Source organism: Rhea pennata, chromosome 11 (genome assembly GCF_028389875.1).
Source record: "Rhea pennata isolate bPtePen1 chromosome 11, bPtePen1.pri, whole genome shotgun sequence".
NCBI lineage: Eukaryota > Metazoa > Chordata > Aves > Rheiformes > Rheidae > Rhea > Rhea pennata.
Genome location: NC_084673.1, coordinates 12,174,180 through 12,187,774, shown reverse-complemented (window position 1 = coordinate 12,187,774; position 13,595 = coordinate 12,174,180). Strand labels below are relative to the sequence as shown.

The 13,595-nt window shown below is 49.7% G+C and overlaps 1 protein-coding gene across 2 annotated transcripts in view; it reads right to left on the bottom strand.

The window, feature by feature from the left end:
• The window catches only part of GABRQ (gamma-aminobutyric acid type A receptor subunit theta), a 70,423-nt gene extending 57,421 nt beyond the window's left edge, over window positions 1-13,002 (bottom strand). For both annotated transcript variants that reach the window (XM_062584497.1, XM_062584498.1), the window contains exons 1-2: window positions 12,923-13,002; window positions 8,791-8,879 (exon numbers count right to left, since the gene is read on the bottom strand). In XM_062584497.1, the coding sequence (XP_062440481.1) occupies window positions 8,791-8,879; window positions 12,923-13,002 (169 nt within the window). The remainder of the gene's footprint in view (window positions 1-8,790; window positions 8,880-12,922) is intronic.
• Window positions 13,003-13,595: the final 593 nt, after the last annotated feature.

Here is a 13,595-nt window from a genome sequence, read left to right as displayed (position 1 = left end):
ATCACTTCTGTTACTGCAAAAGTATAGTGGCTTAATGCATGACAGCAGGACTGCATGCGCTACATTTGATATCAAATCCAGAAAATGCTTGGTGCTACCAAGCACTGCTCTTGGGCAGGCATGCAGTGTTTAGATACCCACCTCCCATTGACTCCAGACTGAGAATCAAGAGAACTCATCTTCACTGCTGTCTTGGTCAAACCACCTAAAACTCTCTCCATCACTTTATGTCAGAGCTTCCAATCTCTGAAGGATGATAATAAAGATCTTGTGGGTCCCTAGTTGAATTCACGAACATGTTCAACATGCGAAGAGAAGTTCCCAAGCTTTATCACACTGAAGGAAGGAATTGATCTAATGTCCTAAAATATTATTGCACCTAAAAAACTGCATGAAAAGTAAGCTCTCAAAATGTATATCAGATGTAAGGATGCCCATTGCTGAAGGATGTTATAAAGGCAGTTCTTAATAAAACAATCCACAACATCCTTGTTTGTTCGCCTTCCTTGTTTGACAGAGGATGGATTTGCTCTGAGGATGACTCAGGATTATATAGTGAAGGAGAGTATCTTCAATGGGGTCACTGCCTGATTTGCTGAAGAAGCTAATAACCGTGCAGTGAGTGAGGGGCAGGCCTCCAGGAAAGGGAGGAAGATGGTCACTGAATCCTTTTCTCCAGGACTGGATGTGTCACAGGGGTTCCTACATGGTGCTATGCAAGGCACCTAAACCTTGCAGGTTTTCATGAACTCTGCATGTCTCTCTCTTGGGGCACCAGAGCTGAGCACTCACAGCTGTGGCTGAAATCAATAGGAGCTGTGCTTTGAACATACAGCATGCTGAATATAATGCTGCTAAATATTCTGGAAAATTACGTATCTGACCAGGCACCCCACAGTGGGGAATACTTTTGACTCCTCAGAGGGGAGCTGTGTACATGTTTAGGCTATACTGGTGTGCTTGACAGCAGTCATAGAAACAACTAATTCTGTGTTAGCAGCAGGTCTGAATACAGAGCAGTCAAGAAGGCATGAGTCCAGGCTGGTCTTTACCTGCTTAGTCCCAGGCTTTGCACTGGACATTCATCTCACTCCAGTCTCTCCTGGCTCAACCTGTCTTAACTGTCTGCCATGATCTCCTCACCTAGTCCCCCCTGCCATGCTTCCAGCCTGTTCCCCTTTCTAATAAGGGAAACAAGAAAGAATGGCTCCCTAAATAAATGGTATCTGCCGTGTGCTCTGTGAGGAAGAGATGCTCAGGAAGATGCAGACCGTGCCTCCTGAAGCACACTTAAAAAGGGACCAAATCCAGGTCTAGGAAACAACCTCAGTTCTGATATTTCTGAAGTCTTGAGTGTTTGACTTTACACCCTCAAAAAACCTTTTAACAGTATGTATTTCCTATAAAAAGAGCAAACTGAAAAAAATAGAAATTCCATCATGTGGCAATGTGTTAACATCCACATATGTCCCAAGAAGGACTGGATCCTTTCATTTCCTGCCATTTGAATTAACAAAGTAAGACATAACAGCAGGAGGTTGTCATCTTCCTTCTACATTAGCCCTAGAGATGATGTGACCCATGGTCTGGGGCCAGAAGGCATGTAAATGGAGGAGGAAGTTGGGGCTGCACAGCTGCAGCCAAGACTGCTGGCCAAGAACACCCATTCCTTACCCTCCCAAATGGCAAGAGAGTAGGGCTACTGCCATACCTGGTAGAATACCCACGTTTGCTTTGACCCTGGGTTACACTGGCATTTGCTGAACATGAAGGAATAGTGGGACCTGGGAATGTTAGGGTTTTTCTGAAATGGAATGCAACCCAGATGGCCTAGCATCTTCTTCTAACCATACTCTCCAGTGTGGTCCTTTCTGTCTTTCAGGTCTTCTCCTACCAGCTTATTTCTGTCCCCATCTTCTTTCTCATCCATTTTGGTTCTTTCTCTCCCTGACTAGATGGTTTTGCCCCTCCTCAGGGTAGGCCAGCCACAGGATGCTCAGTCCTCCAGGCCCCAGGTTCCTCAGTGTCCCAGCCCCCATGTTCCCTGGCAGGGAAAAACCCTCCCAGGTGAAGTCAAAGCACCAGGTCCATACATCCCCATTTTCTTGCCCAAATACATGGTCCAAATACAGCTCACCCGCTTCTTCCCTCTCATGGGTTTCTCCCGTCCTCCCACCTTTCCTCACAGTCTTTTCCACATTTTCCCCTTTCACTTCCTTCTGTCCTTTCCAGTGCTGTTTACATCTTCCTTTCCTGTCTCTTGTTCCACTTGGGATGCCTGCTCTGCCTTCCACCAGGTCCAGCCTGTCCTCCATTCCCAGCAGTCTCCCCATGAAATGGCTCCTTAAACCCTAGCCTACTTTCCCAAACAGTTCCTGCCTCTCCTTCCTCAATTACTCCTTCTCTTCTTCTGATCCACATTTCATCTCTGTGCTTTCAAATCCTGAGCTGCTCTCTTCTCTCTGCCTCAGTATAGGAAAGAAAGGATGATATTTGCCACTCTAGTAAGTCTCTGTGAATTTCAGATTAATCCTGTGTCCAAGTTTGGGCAGTTTCTCCTGTGGACAGTGAAGATGAAGGACATGGCCCTGGTGGAAGGAGTCTCTTCCCACTGAAGTCTCAATTCTCTTCCCCAAACTGTGGGAGAGAGTTGGTTCAAGGCATGTCAGAAGCATTTAGGGAAAAATGAATCTGGTTGCTCTGAGAATTAAATGATTTTGGATCAGAAAGGGAGGGAGAGCAAGATGGAGAGCTGTGGGCAGAGCTCTGGAAAGGTGGACTTACAGCTCCTACTGCCACTGGGGAGGCAGGTGCATAGGGCCACTGGGGATGGATGCCTCCTTCCCATAGCAAACTCCCCTGCCCTATGGATCCTGCCTCTTCCCTCAGCGGCACCTGCCAGTCTGGGATGTTGCAGAGGCAAAATAGATGGTGGGGCCACAATCATTCTGTCAGTTCAGTAGCTGCTGGCCCTGGGCACCTGCCTGCTTTGCATGCACCTGGGGCCAGGCCTGCTGGAAGAGCTGCCATTTTGTAGCTCTGGAACATTTTGAAAGAAGAAAAATAGTATCACATACATGCCTCAGCTTGTTCTCAGAAATGCCTGAATCATTTTGCCTAAAATCTCCCCCCTCCCCTCAGAAAAGCAGAAAAGTCAAAACAAGCAAACCATATAGAGGAAAAAAAAAAAAAAGAAAGAAAGAAAAACAGCCAGAGCGGCTGATTGTTATACACAATAGAAAACAGGCTTCTTGGGGACATTGTCAGGAAACCTTCACATCGTGCAACACTGCCCATCTTGGCTACGGTAAGATGCCAAATCCTTATTCCTATGGCACAGCACCTCTATGGTGAGATCTCTTCTAGCAGTCCAGGGCTGGTCAGCCAGAGCTCCATGTCCTGCCCCACTCCCCCTCCGCCTCCTGCTGCATTACTGCCAGCCAACACAGCTGCCCAGCCTCCCAGCCCTGCTGGTTTCAGAACCCTGAACTACTGAAGATGTTTCACTACAATACTTTGTGCATCAGCAATCGTTTATTTTTACAATTCTGACTTTCAAGTGATGCTGTTACACAGAGAATGGCTGAGGATTTCATCTCATGTCTATTGAATTCTGTGTAGCCCTTGTTGTCACCTGAAGAAGAAATGCTGGGGAACTAGCAGGGACCAACCAAGATCCAGGGTGAGGTGCACAAGTGAGGGAGGAGAGAGGGGCTGAGGACAGGAGGAGCAGGGGAGAGAAAGCAGGGAGGCCTGGATATTGCAGCTAAGGAGGGGTTTAACTCTCAAAGAAGAGGGGGCAAGGGTGATGTGGGAACTTGGAATCCAGGTCCCTACTGTAGAGCAGATGAAGAGCAGAGGACAGGCTCATTTTTGTCCCTTTGAGAAGCCAAGACCCCCTTAGTTCTAATTCTCTTTAGGGAAATTTGAGTCAAAAATGAAGCAGGGGAGGCTGCTGGACCCGCAGGCACTGAAACAAAGATTTATTGTGTAATCACAAAGCCTTCTGATCACTCCCTTTTCACCAGGTATTTGCAGACACTGCACACATCACCCTGGGAAGAAACACCCAGGAATCCTACACTTTCTAGATGGGCTGGGGACAAAGAGCAGAGAAAGCCCTCAACCTGCTTTTAGCTAACAAGATCTATAAAAGATGCTGGGAAACCATACAGAACCCCCCTTCCATCCACTCCTGGGAAGCAGAGACTTCTGTCTGAAACTCTTGCAAAGTTCTGAGCTGGAAATTTTGCACCAACAGAGCAGCTGAGTCACTGAGCTCAAGTGGGATCCTCCTGCCATTCCTTCATTGCCTTCTCTACCCCAAGGCAATACAGTCTTCATTTGCTTTTTCTCTTTTCTTTTTTTTTCCTCCTATGGACTAATGCTTCTGAAAGTGAGAGGCTAAGAGTACTTTCAATAACCAAGGTGCTGCTCTGAAAGCTCCCTCCCTCCCTCACCACTGATTCTGCAATGCTTCTCAGATCTGATCTGCAGCAGCCCCTATGCATCCAGTCCCAAACTGTGGACATCCTGTTTTCTGTACTGTGGCCTGGCTTGCAACACATCACTTGCAACACACGTGCCAAAAGGAGACATTGGTCCCCACACTGTCCATTTCCCTGACCAGGGCCAGTAGGATCCCACACACTTGCCTTTGATCACCCTGTGAGACATGCTGCCTTGCTCTCCCAGAGCTGAGAGTGCTCCCCAACACGCCCTGCCAGAACACCTCGCACCTCACTGTTGCTGTTCCTGCAGTATCAGGACACAGATCTCCGTCTTCAACAGTACTGGCCAAATCTTCCCTCTACACTGCAGATCCCTCCTTCAAGCCTGTTCCAGATCCTCCCTCACAGTCCTGACCATATATATGCCCTTATACCTGCTCTGCAATAACCCTCTGCCTTTTCTGCTTCAGGCTATCTCCTTGCTCAGCTCCTTCACATCTGTCCTTGTACCACAGGGCTCTCATGCACTGCTCAGCACCCTGCTACTCTTGTCTGTTCCCCTAGAGCTTGGGTACAGAGGCTGGGAGGGAAAAGGAGGCAGTCAAGGGCTGCTCAAGCTGGAAGGGTTTATCACTTGCACCTCAAATGATGAACGTGATGAGCCCGAAGCATCCTCTTCAATGCCATCCCTTTGCTCCTGATCTGCTTGGGCTGCCTCAGATGAGTCAGAATAGCTTTCTGGAGGAGCTGGTCCCAGCATTTTCCAGTACCCCTGCAAGGCTTCAACTTTGCCCCTTTCTCCCTTGTGTCCCCCCTGTTCAGCTCTGTCCCCAGGTGAGCACGTCACACTCATTGCCATAGCACCACCCCTGAGAGCCAGCCTGCTCATCAGCCTAATGGGTTTTCAAGAGGATGGGGGAGAGAGAAGGAAAGTAAGTGGCTGATGCTTCTCAACCACTCAGCTCAGCCCAGAGCTAACGAGGCATCTCAAAATTAAAAAGTGAACTGCAATCCCCAGCAGACCTGTCCTCCTTTTGGCATTAGCTGGAGTTCTCTTTCTTTCTCAAAAAAGAGGACTGGGGCTGTGGAAGCACCATATCCTGGGGGCTGTGAGTGGACTGACATGGGGCAGGTCCTTGTCTGAGGGCAACAATATAGAGGCCTTGAGTGCCTCTGGAAATCATTTATTCTCCTGGGAGAGGAGGGAAGTATCACCACTTTGAGTCCAGCGAACTGATCCCTGCTCCCTCTGCCTACCCATTTCATGCAGATCCTAGGCTGGCATTGCAGATGGGCTGGGGCCAGAGCAGGGCTGTGAGCAAGAGACAGATCAAAAGAGAGGTGTGAGAGTGAAAGAGAGGAACTAGCTTCATAATGTGGGAAGGCAGATGAATTTCAGCTGGAAGAGAGCTAGTGAGAGAGCAGAAAGGTGTACAGTAGCTCCACAACCCTGGACTGAGAAGGGTAGAAGAGGATGGATAAAGATGTGGGGATGGGTTTGCTATTGCTCTCTCTGCCTCTCACCTGAGAGGTTAATTTTGAGCCTGGAGAGCTTCTGAGGCTTTGCCCAAAGTGTTACTTCTCCAGCTGCCCACACCACTTGCAGGGGTACAAAGACTAACCTTCTCCATGGCAGTGTTGCAGATGAACTAGAAGCCATAAGGGGTTAGATCAGCTCCTGAAGTGATCCCACAGGATTTATCCTAGCAATGGATTTGGCCCAAGATCTCAGAGAGTTGATGAGCTCTGGGGACAACAGCAGTGCAAGGAAACTTCCACCTCTTTTGCCTAGACTTATAATGCTAAAGATTTCCAGCTTTCAGATCCCCTTCTCAGCCCATCTTTCTCTTCTCTATAAATGCTGCAGGGGCAATTATGTCCAGAGAAGCTTATGCTCCAGGGTAGAGGGCCAAACCTACTGCAGGACAGCCAGAGCTGTTGTCTGGGTGTCCCTGCATAATGTGTACCAAAAGCACCCATCACTGTCAGCTGGGATTTTGCACTTACGAGCAGAGAGAAGGACAAGAAAGGGTGAAAGGCGACAGTGAGATATATGCAGAAAAGAAGGTTACTGTTGTCTTTCTGCTTGAGTGAGGAAAATGCTGTTTGTAATTTTGGAATTCAAAGTAAAATGAAATAAAATGCAATGTTTTCCCCAGAAACATCCATCTCACAGTCAGCAGGAGCTCAGTGTCTGCCTAGCCCAACTCCTGCACCGCACAAGGCTGGCAGGGTCAGGCAGCAATGCCTGCACTGAGACCTGGCAGCCTTGCCCAGGCTGAAAGAAGGAGTGCTTTATGTCCTGGTGGGCAAGCTGGATGCCCTTGGGGGACGTGTGCCTGTTTGCACCAGACATTAGAGCACACATGCTGTGAGCTGGGACCCCTATGCCTCCAGGCAGCTGGACTCCAGTTCCACAGCTCCCCACTGCATCACCCTTCACCCCTCTACTTTGTGCCTGTGCAGAGCCAGATCACCTACTGCTTTACTGTATCATAATCATCTCAATAGCTTACAAGATGGTTTTCTTGCAGTTTTTTATGTCATCTCTGCAGTTCTCCCCCTCGTAAAATGTGACTGCGCCAATTTCTGTGATTGGTGCTGGTCAGCTAATAGGGACATTTGGTGATTCCTGGACAGACCCTTTAAATCAAATCCAGCTGTATTCCACATTCAAAGGAGAGAAGGGAGAAGGGGGGCTCATTGCTACCCGTTTCCTTGCTGAGCGCTACAAGCCTCCTAAAAGCAGTAACCCACTGCATTGAAGTGAATTCCCAAATGCACCAGCATGCACTACGGAAGGATGCCTTCAGAGGGATGAGCATCTCCCGCAGTCAGCAGCTCTCCACTGGGGCCAGAGTGCAGCAGCCCTCTCTGCTGCCCTCCTGAAAGCCCATGCTCCACTGTGGGGAAGGACATGTGGAGGGCTATGGGGACACTGTGTGCAGGGAGGGAGAGCAGTCTACTGGAAGGTAAGCAAACAGGGAGCGAATGGTGCAGGTTTGTGTTAAATGCAGGGAAGCCTGACCTCAGCTTACAGAGGGAGATAGTTTATTTTATAGTATCACAGAAAATTGGGGGTGACTTCCAAACCTGCTGAAATCAGTGAGGATATTCCCTGACTTCAAGAGCTCAGACCAGGCCCTTCATAAGAGAATTCTTCTCTTGCACCACCACTGACCTGGCCCTTGCATACGTCCCTCTTGAGACCACAAACATGAATCTGCTTCCCAGAAGTTGTTTGGAGAAGAACTTCTCAATATGGTTCCTGTTCTCCAGCAGCCTGAAGATCCTCCAAGTCCACACTCCTCCTTCTGAGGAGGAAGTAGCATTGCCGAGGAAAGACCAAAAATAGCCAAGCTTGGCAAGCTGAAGCCAGAAGTACTCCAACCTTCTGCTCACCATGTGGTCAGCTGTGGGCTTTCCACAGTCTGCTTCTCCAATAAACAGACCCAACAGTACTCTTGAGTGGGATAGGTGACCCAAGAATTATTTCTGCAGATACCAGCATCTTCTATCAAATAGCAGCAAGACCACTGGCTTCCCAATTAATATTTCATCCCACATGGTTAGTGGGGGGTGCATCCTGGCAGGGCTTTCCGCTGCAGCCCGCTAGATGCAGTAGATACAGACTGACTGACAGCCATTCCAGCAGCCACCCTGACCCTCTGGAGGGAAAACAGCAAAATAATATGACCTCAGGAGCAGCAAAAGTGCTGGATGGGTTAAGTCTGCTGGATAGATGGGGAAGTCTGGAGCAGAGAAAATCAGTGTGTTTCTGTCCCAAAGAAACGTTCCCCAGACACATCCTGCCATGGGGAACACCCCAGTCACTGCCTGTGGAAACTGTGAATCTGGGATAGTGGTTCCCTCCCTCCCCCTTACTTCTGGTCTTCAGTGAGACTCAGCAAAGTTGAGCCTGGACCAAAGGAGTTTTACTGACTGACTGATGCATTACAGAGCTCAGCACTTAGTGTGGGACCGAGGAGGCGATGACATGTTCTATGGGTACCACGGAGCAAGGAAAGGAGCAGACAGAGCAGGGTGAGAGAGGAGGAGATAACAGAGGGAGAAGAGGAGGTGGTGGGAGAGGAAGGGAGAAACTAGGAGATAAAGAAAGAAAAGTGGGAAGAAGGAAGGAGGGAGAGGAAGGCTGATGAACAGCAGGGTTTCAGGAGACATCAGTGTGCAAAGGGGAGAGTTTTGCAGGCTGGTGCGAGTTGTGATCAGCCAAACCAGCCTCACTGCTGTGCAGTGGCAGCCCCCGTGCTCTGCTCCCCACTCTTCAGCTACACCGGGCCCCAGTGCTGGGGCAGCACACGACCAGGGATCGCCATACCTCCAAAGTCAGGCCTGAGGCGGACGTCATAGCCCTTCAGCAATTTGTCCACAATCTCTTTCACCACAGAAATATTCCCAGTGGATGGGCTGAAATACAAAAGAAGAGAGTCCTCGTCACGCCGCGGGCCCCAGGGCAGGGTCCCGCTCTGCAGCCAGCCATTGCCACGGCACCGCCTGCACGGCCGCGCGCCTGGCACACACGGGGTTTGGGCACCGCAGCTGCGGGCAGGGCCTCCCCTCTCCTCACATGCATCTGCCCGCTGTGGCGCAGCTCTTGGCCCCCGACCCGCGTGCGCTCTGCACAGGGGCCACCGGGCTGCCTCGAGCTGCTGGAACACCCACGGTCCTGGGTGATGGCACAGGTGTCCCAGCAGGTGTTTTTGGCTCCTCTTCCTGCACTAACCCCCTGCCCGGACTCCCCAAAGTCCCAGGCCATCCTGCCAGGCTAGTGCATACCCCTGCGTGGCCCTAGTCACCACATGGACCTCTCTGTGGCCACCAACCCGATGCGCCAGGGCTTCTCACTGCTCCCTGCCCGCAGATGGGGTACAGACACGCACACGCACGCACGCACGCAGTGTGCTGTGCACAGAATCGGCATTTCTGCGCACAGGGCTGCTGCAATCTCTCTTTTGCAAGGCTCACTCCTGTTCCCCACCACACTGGACACTTTCTCCCTGTCTTACACAGAACAAACACAGACTGGTCATGCAGTGAGTTCCTCAATACACAACTCTGTCCCCCCAACACATGTACCCTACACTGTCAGGCATCCCAATGCAACCTCTATTTTTTTTCAGTGCACCCAGATATTTCTCCATGTCATTGAAGGTAAACACCAACACTCTTTTCCTACAACCACAACATACAGCCAATCTTTGGCATGTAAAAAAAAAAAATTCTATCACTCAGCATCACTGTGGCTTCTTAGCAACACAAACCAAGAGATAGCGACAGGGAGGAGAGTCCATCTTTGGCTTTGTATGCCAGGGTAATGGGTTGCTGTGTCCCCTGCCCTCTGCCTGCCAGCAGGATGGGGGTGGCTGTCCTCGCTAATCTTCTTCCAGTGCCTCCAGCCATTTCAGCAGGAGGGGAGCTCCCTCTGAAAGCAGCCCAGGAGTCAAAGCAAATTTAAGGGAGAGAAACCAGAAAACAGAGGATGCTAAAATATTGAACCTACTCAATGCTGCAGGGTTTATAGGTCTTCTCACCTTAAAATCCAGCCTGTGTATCGCCCTCTGTCCCCTATTTTCCATGAGAACAGAGATCCCGGGCCAGTGGCAAACACTGCTATTTGCAGTCCATCACCAGAACAGTATGTCTCCCTGTCAGCACTGCCTCCGCATCAGTCCAAGTTGGGCCGGAAGGCTGCACCGCCGCACTACCTCTGCCTGGTGTCTCATCAGACGTGGGGGTTTGTGCTAGCATATCCATGCAGGTACATGCATGCACACACACACACATACATACACATCTGCATGATCTCCTGGCTGTGCAGTCGGTGCACACTCTCCTCACAACGCAGATTTACAGGCATACGAGCGCTCTGGAGCTCAAGGGTACAGCACATGCGACATGTGCACAAACATGTTTGTGCACGCGTGTGACCAGAGCCAGGTCCACATGGAAGTGAGTGTGGGTGCAGAGCCTGCTCAGCCTGCAGAAAGAATGTAGATGCTACTTACGCAGATGCACAGAAATGGATATTTGCAGGTGCCTAAAATGGGGTTCCCTAGTGTCCAGCCTCTCTGCACAGGTGTAGGTGGGGGAACCTGGGACCTCTGGGAAGTTTAGGTGTGTGTTCAGGCTCTGGATGCCTGGGCTGTGCATGTGCACAGATTTTTCATCTGAACAGCTGACAGTGAATGTGAGACAGCACACTTCACAGGGCCCAGCTCTGGCCCAGGGACAAACTGTTCAGCACTTGTGCCAGTGGTGCCAGGGGACATTGTGTCTGAGCAGAGGTCCTGCATGTGCACCTTGTAGGCGTATAGGTCTTCATCACATTGTTTTATTAACTGTAAAAGCAAGGCCACAGAAGTATGCACAGTTGGGCATTTTCATAAAACTGTGCCTGTGCTTGCAAAGTCCTCTTGCACCTGTGGATCTCTAGGCAGCTATGTGAATTTTTGGATTGTGCTTGGACTGTAGGTTCACTGTGGGTTGATAATGTGCAGTAGCATTTGTTCATCTCCAGATATTTACTCCTGTGTACATAGATTTTCATATATCTATATGCCTAGCATAGACACAGAATGTATGTCTTAAGGGGATTTAGGCACTTCTGTTTAGCCTCACAGAGGCCATAAGCTGAAGAAGTGGCATTACTCCCTGTCTATAAGCAATGAAACAGAAGCAGAGAGAGGAAGCTGTGGCAGAGGTCCCGCAGGCATGGACAGAGTGAAAAGAGGGATCTAGGGGCCCTTCCTCATCATCAGCTACAAGTTAGCCCAAGGAGGCTGTAAACTGTCATCGTGATTAAAGACAAAGTCTCTTCTCTCTTGGTGCTCTCTTTAATTTCTAAGGCCACCTCCCTCCCAGTGAACAGCCAAGTCATGTATTTGCCCAGCTGTGGGCAAACAGCTGCATGTAAGCGCTCTTCCAAGCAAATACTGGTCTGCATCAACTCAGGAAGCATGTGCCTCCAGCCTGTGAACTGAATTTTTGAATATTATGTCCCTGACTCTGTGTGGGTGTGCATTTGCTTTACAAATACACATACCCTTGCAGCCAAACATCTACATACATGCATAGTGTGCTGCTGGCTAGGATGTGTGGGAGTAAAGGAAGGCGTGTGCACATGAGAAGAGTGTTCTTTCTGCAAGGTGTGTAGAGATGTACATGTGGCTATGGCTGAATCTCAGCACATTAGCAGATATAAATGCACACACAAGGACATATCTGAGCAAATGCTATTGATGTGGACCCTGCTCTTTACTTATTTGGTCAAACACTCCCTCTAAGCATGTCTCTGTATGCGTTTCTGTATACAGTGAACCACGCAGGAATGGTATAGATAAGGTGGGCACGAAGCTGCGCATGTGCATGTTTATAACTATGGGAACATAAATCTTTGTATATACAGCTCTGCAAGCTGGAGCAGGGACCTGCATGCGTGCATTGGGAGCGCATGGCTCAGTGTGCATGGCTGAGCAAGGAGATGCCAGAAATACCTCCCCAGCAGACTTCATGCACTCTCTGAGCACGCAGCTATAAAGGCACCTGCCCACACGTGTGAGAGCGGAGTGTGAGGGGGAGTATGCAGCGCTGCGCCTGGGTGTGAAGGCAGTGGATGAACGCCTGTGTTGGAGCAAACAGGTGTGCTCTGTACACCTTGTCCAGGCTGGATCTGTGCCTGCACCCTTGGTTGCTCGGATCCCTCTGAGTGTTCAATGCATATTCCAGGAACAGCTGCATTTTGGGTATGCAGTGTATCAGCACAAACATTTGGATACACACAGAAGCAGGTGAACCACGCCGTGCCCTGCAAGTCTGCTGTGTTACACATGTGTGTGCACCCAAATGGGCACGGATGAATGCACACATGCAGCGATGTATTTCATTAACTGCACACACAGATGATTATTTTGCACACCGTAAAGCTGCATGTAGGCACAGATGTAGGCATTGCCTCCCGCACACTGCAGAGCCAGGGCTTTGGGGACAGGCACAGCATGCTTGGATGCAAGTGAGGCTATGTGTGTACTGTCTGTGCAGGCACAGGCATGGCCAAGGCAGCCCCATGCCCGCGTGTGTATGCACACAGCCTGGTACCACGCAGTCCGGCAGCTTCTATGGACACCATGTTCCTCAGCAAAACGTTTCATTTTGCCATTCCCCCCCACCCTAGGCGCATACGGGGAGGGGGGGGAGGACATGCTGCAAGTGGGCTGAGGTGGGCTCCATCTGCAGGGAGCTTGCTCCATGCTCCACGTCTCATGTATGAGCATCCCTCCTCCCCCTAAAATGACACAGACTGGGAAATAATAAAAGCAGGCAGAAGGGGAAGCAATTTGGAGAGTGAACCCCCTCCCCTTCTGCACATACAGATCAATGAAGAAAATCCCAAACAAAACAAACAAATCCTGTTTCAGCCCCCCTGCCCTACAGCCTGGGATCGCAATCCTTACCTTTGCGCACAGCAGGCGAGACAAAGCGCTGCTAAAGCAGAGACAATTCCACTCAATCTGTCTGCCTGAAATGTCCACATTTCCACAAAGACGAAGGATGAAAAAAAATCTTTGGAGGGGAGGGGAAAGAAGGATGGATCTTCTGAAATCCCCCTCCAAAAAAAGAGGGGGAGGGAAAAAGCAAACCAATCTCCCTCCCCCCCGTTAATGATTTCCTAAAGAAAAAGAATAACAAAAAAAACCTAAAAAATGTGGGGGAAAAATATCCCCCCCCCTTCAGTGCCAGTCAAAGAATTCGTTTCTTCTTCCTTTCAGCATCCTCTCAACAAGAGACATCCTCTGGCAATGGAGAAAATCCCAAGAGAAAGAAAAATAAAATGCCCCAAAATGGGCTCAGCAAAATGTGAAATTGAATCTCACAGGTACACAGAAGATGGAGAAGAAAAAGAAAAAAAGGAAAAAGAAAAAAAGAACTCAGTGTCCCCTGAGCACTCCACTTAGATTATTTTTCCTCCTGCTCTTTTGCCATCCGGTTCTGCAGATGTTGCATGGCTCCTGCTACCCACCTTCGGAGAAGAGGAGGAGGAGGAGGAGAAAGAGAGAGAGAGAGAGTGTGTGTGTCTGTGTGTGTGAGGGGGGAGGTGTGAGTTATCTAGCAATGTGATTTTATTCT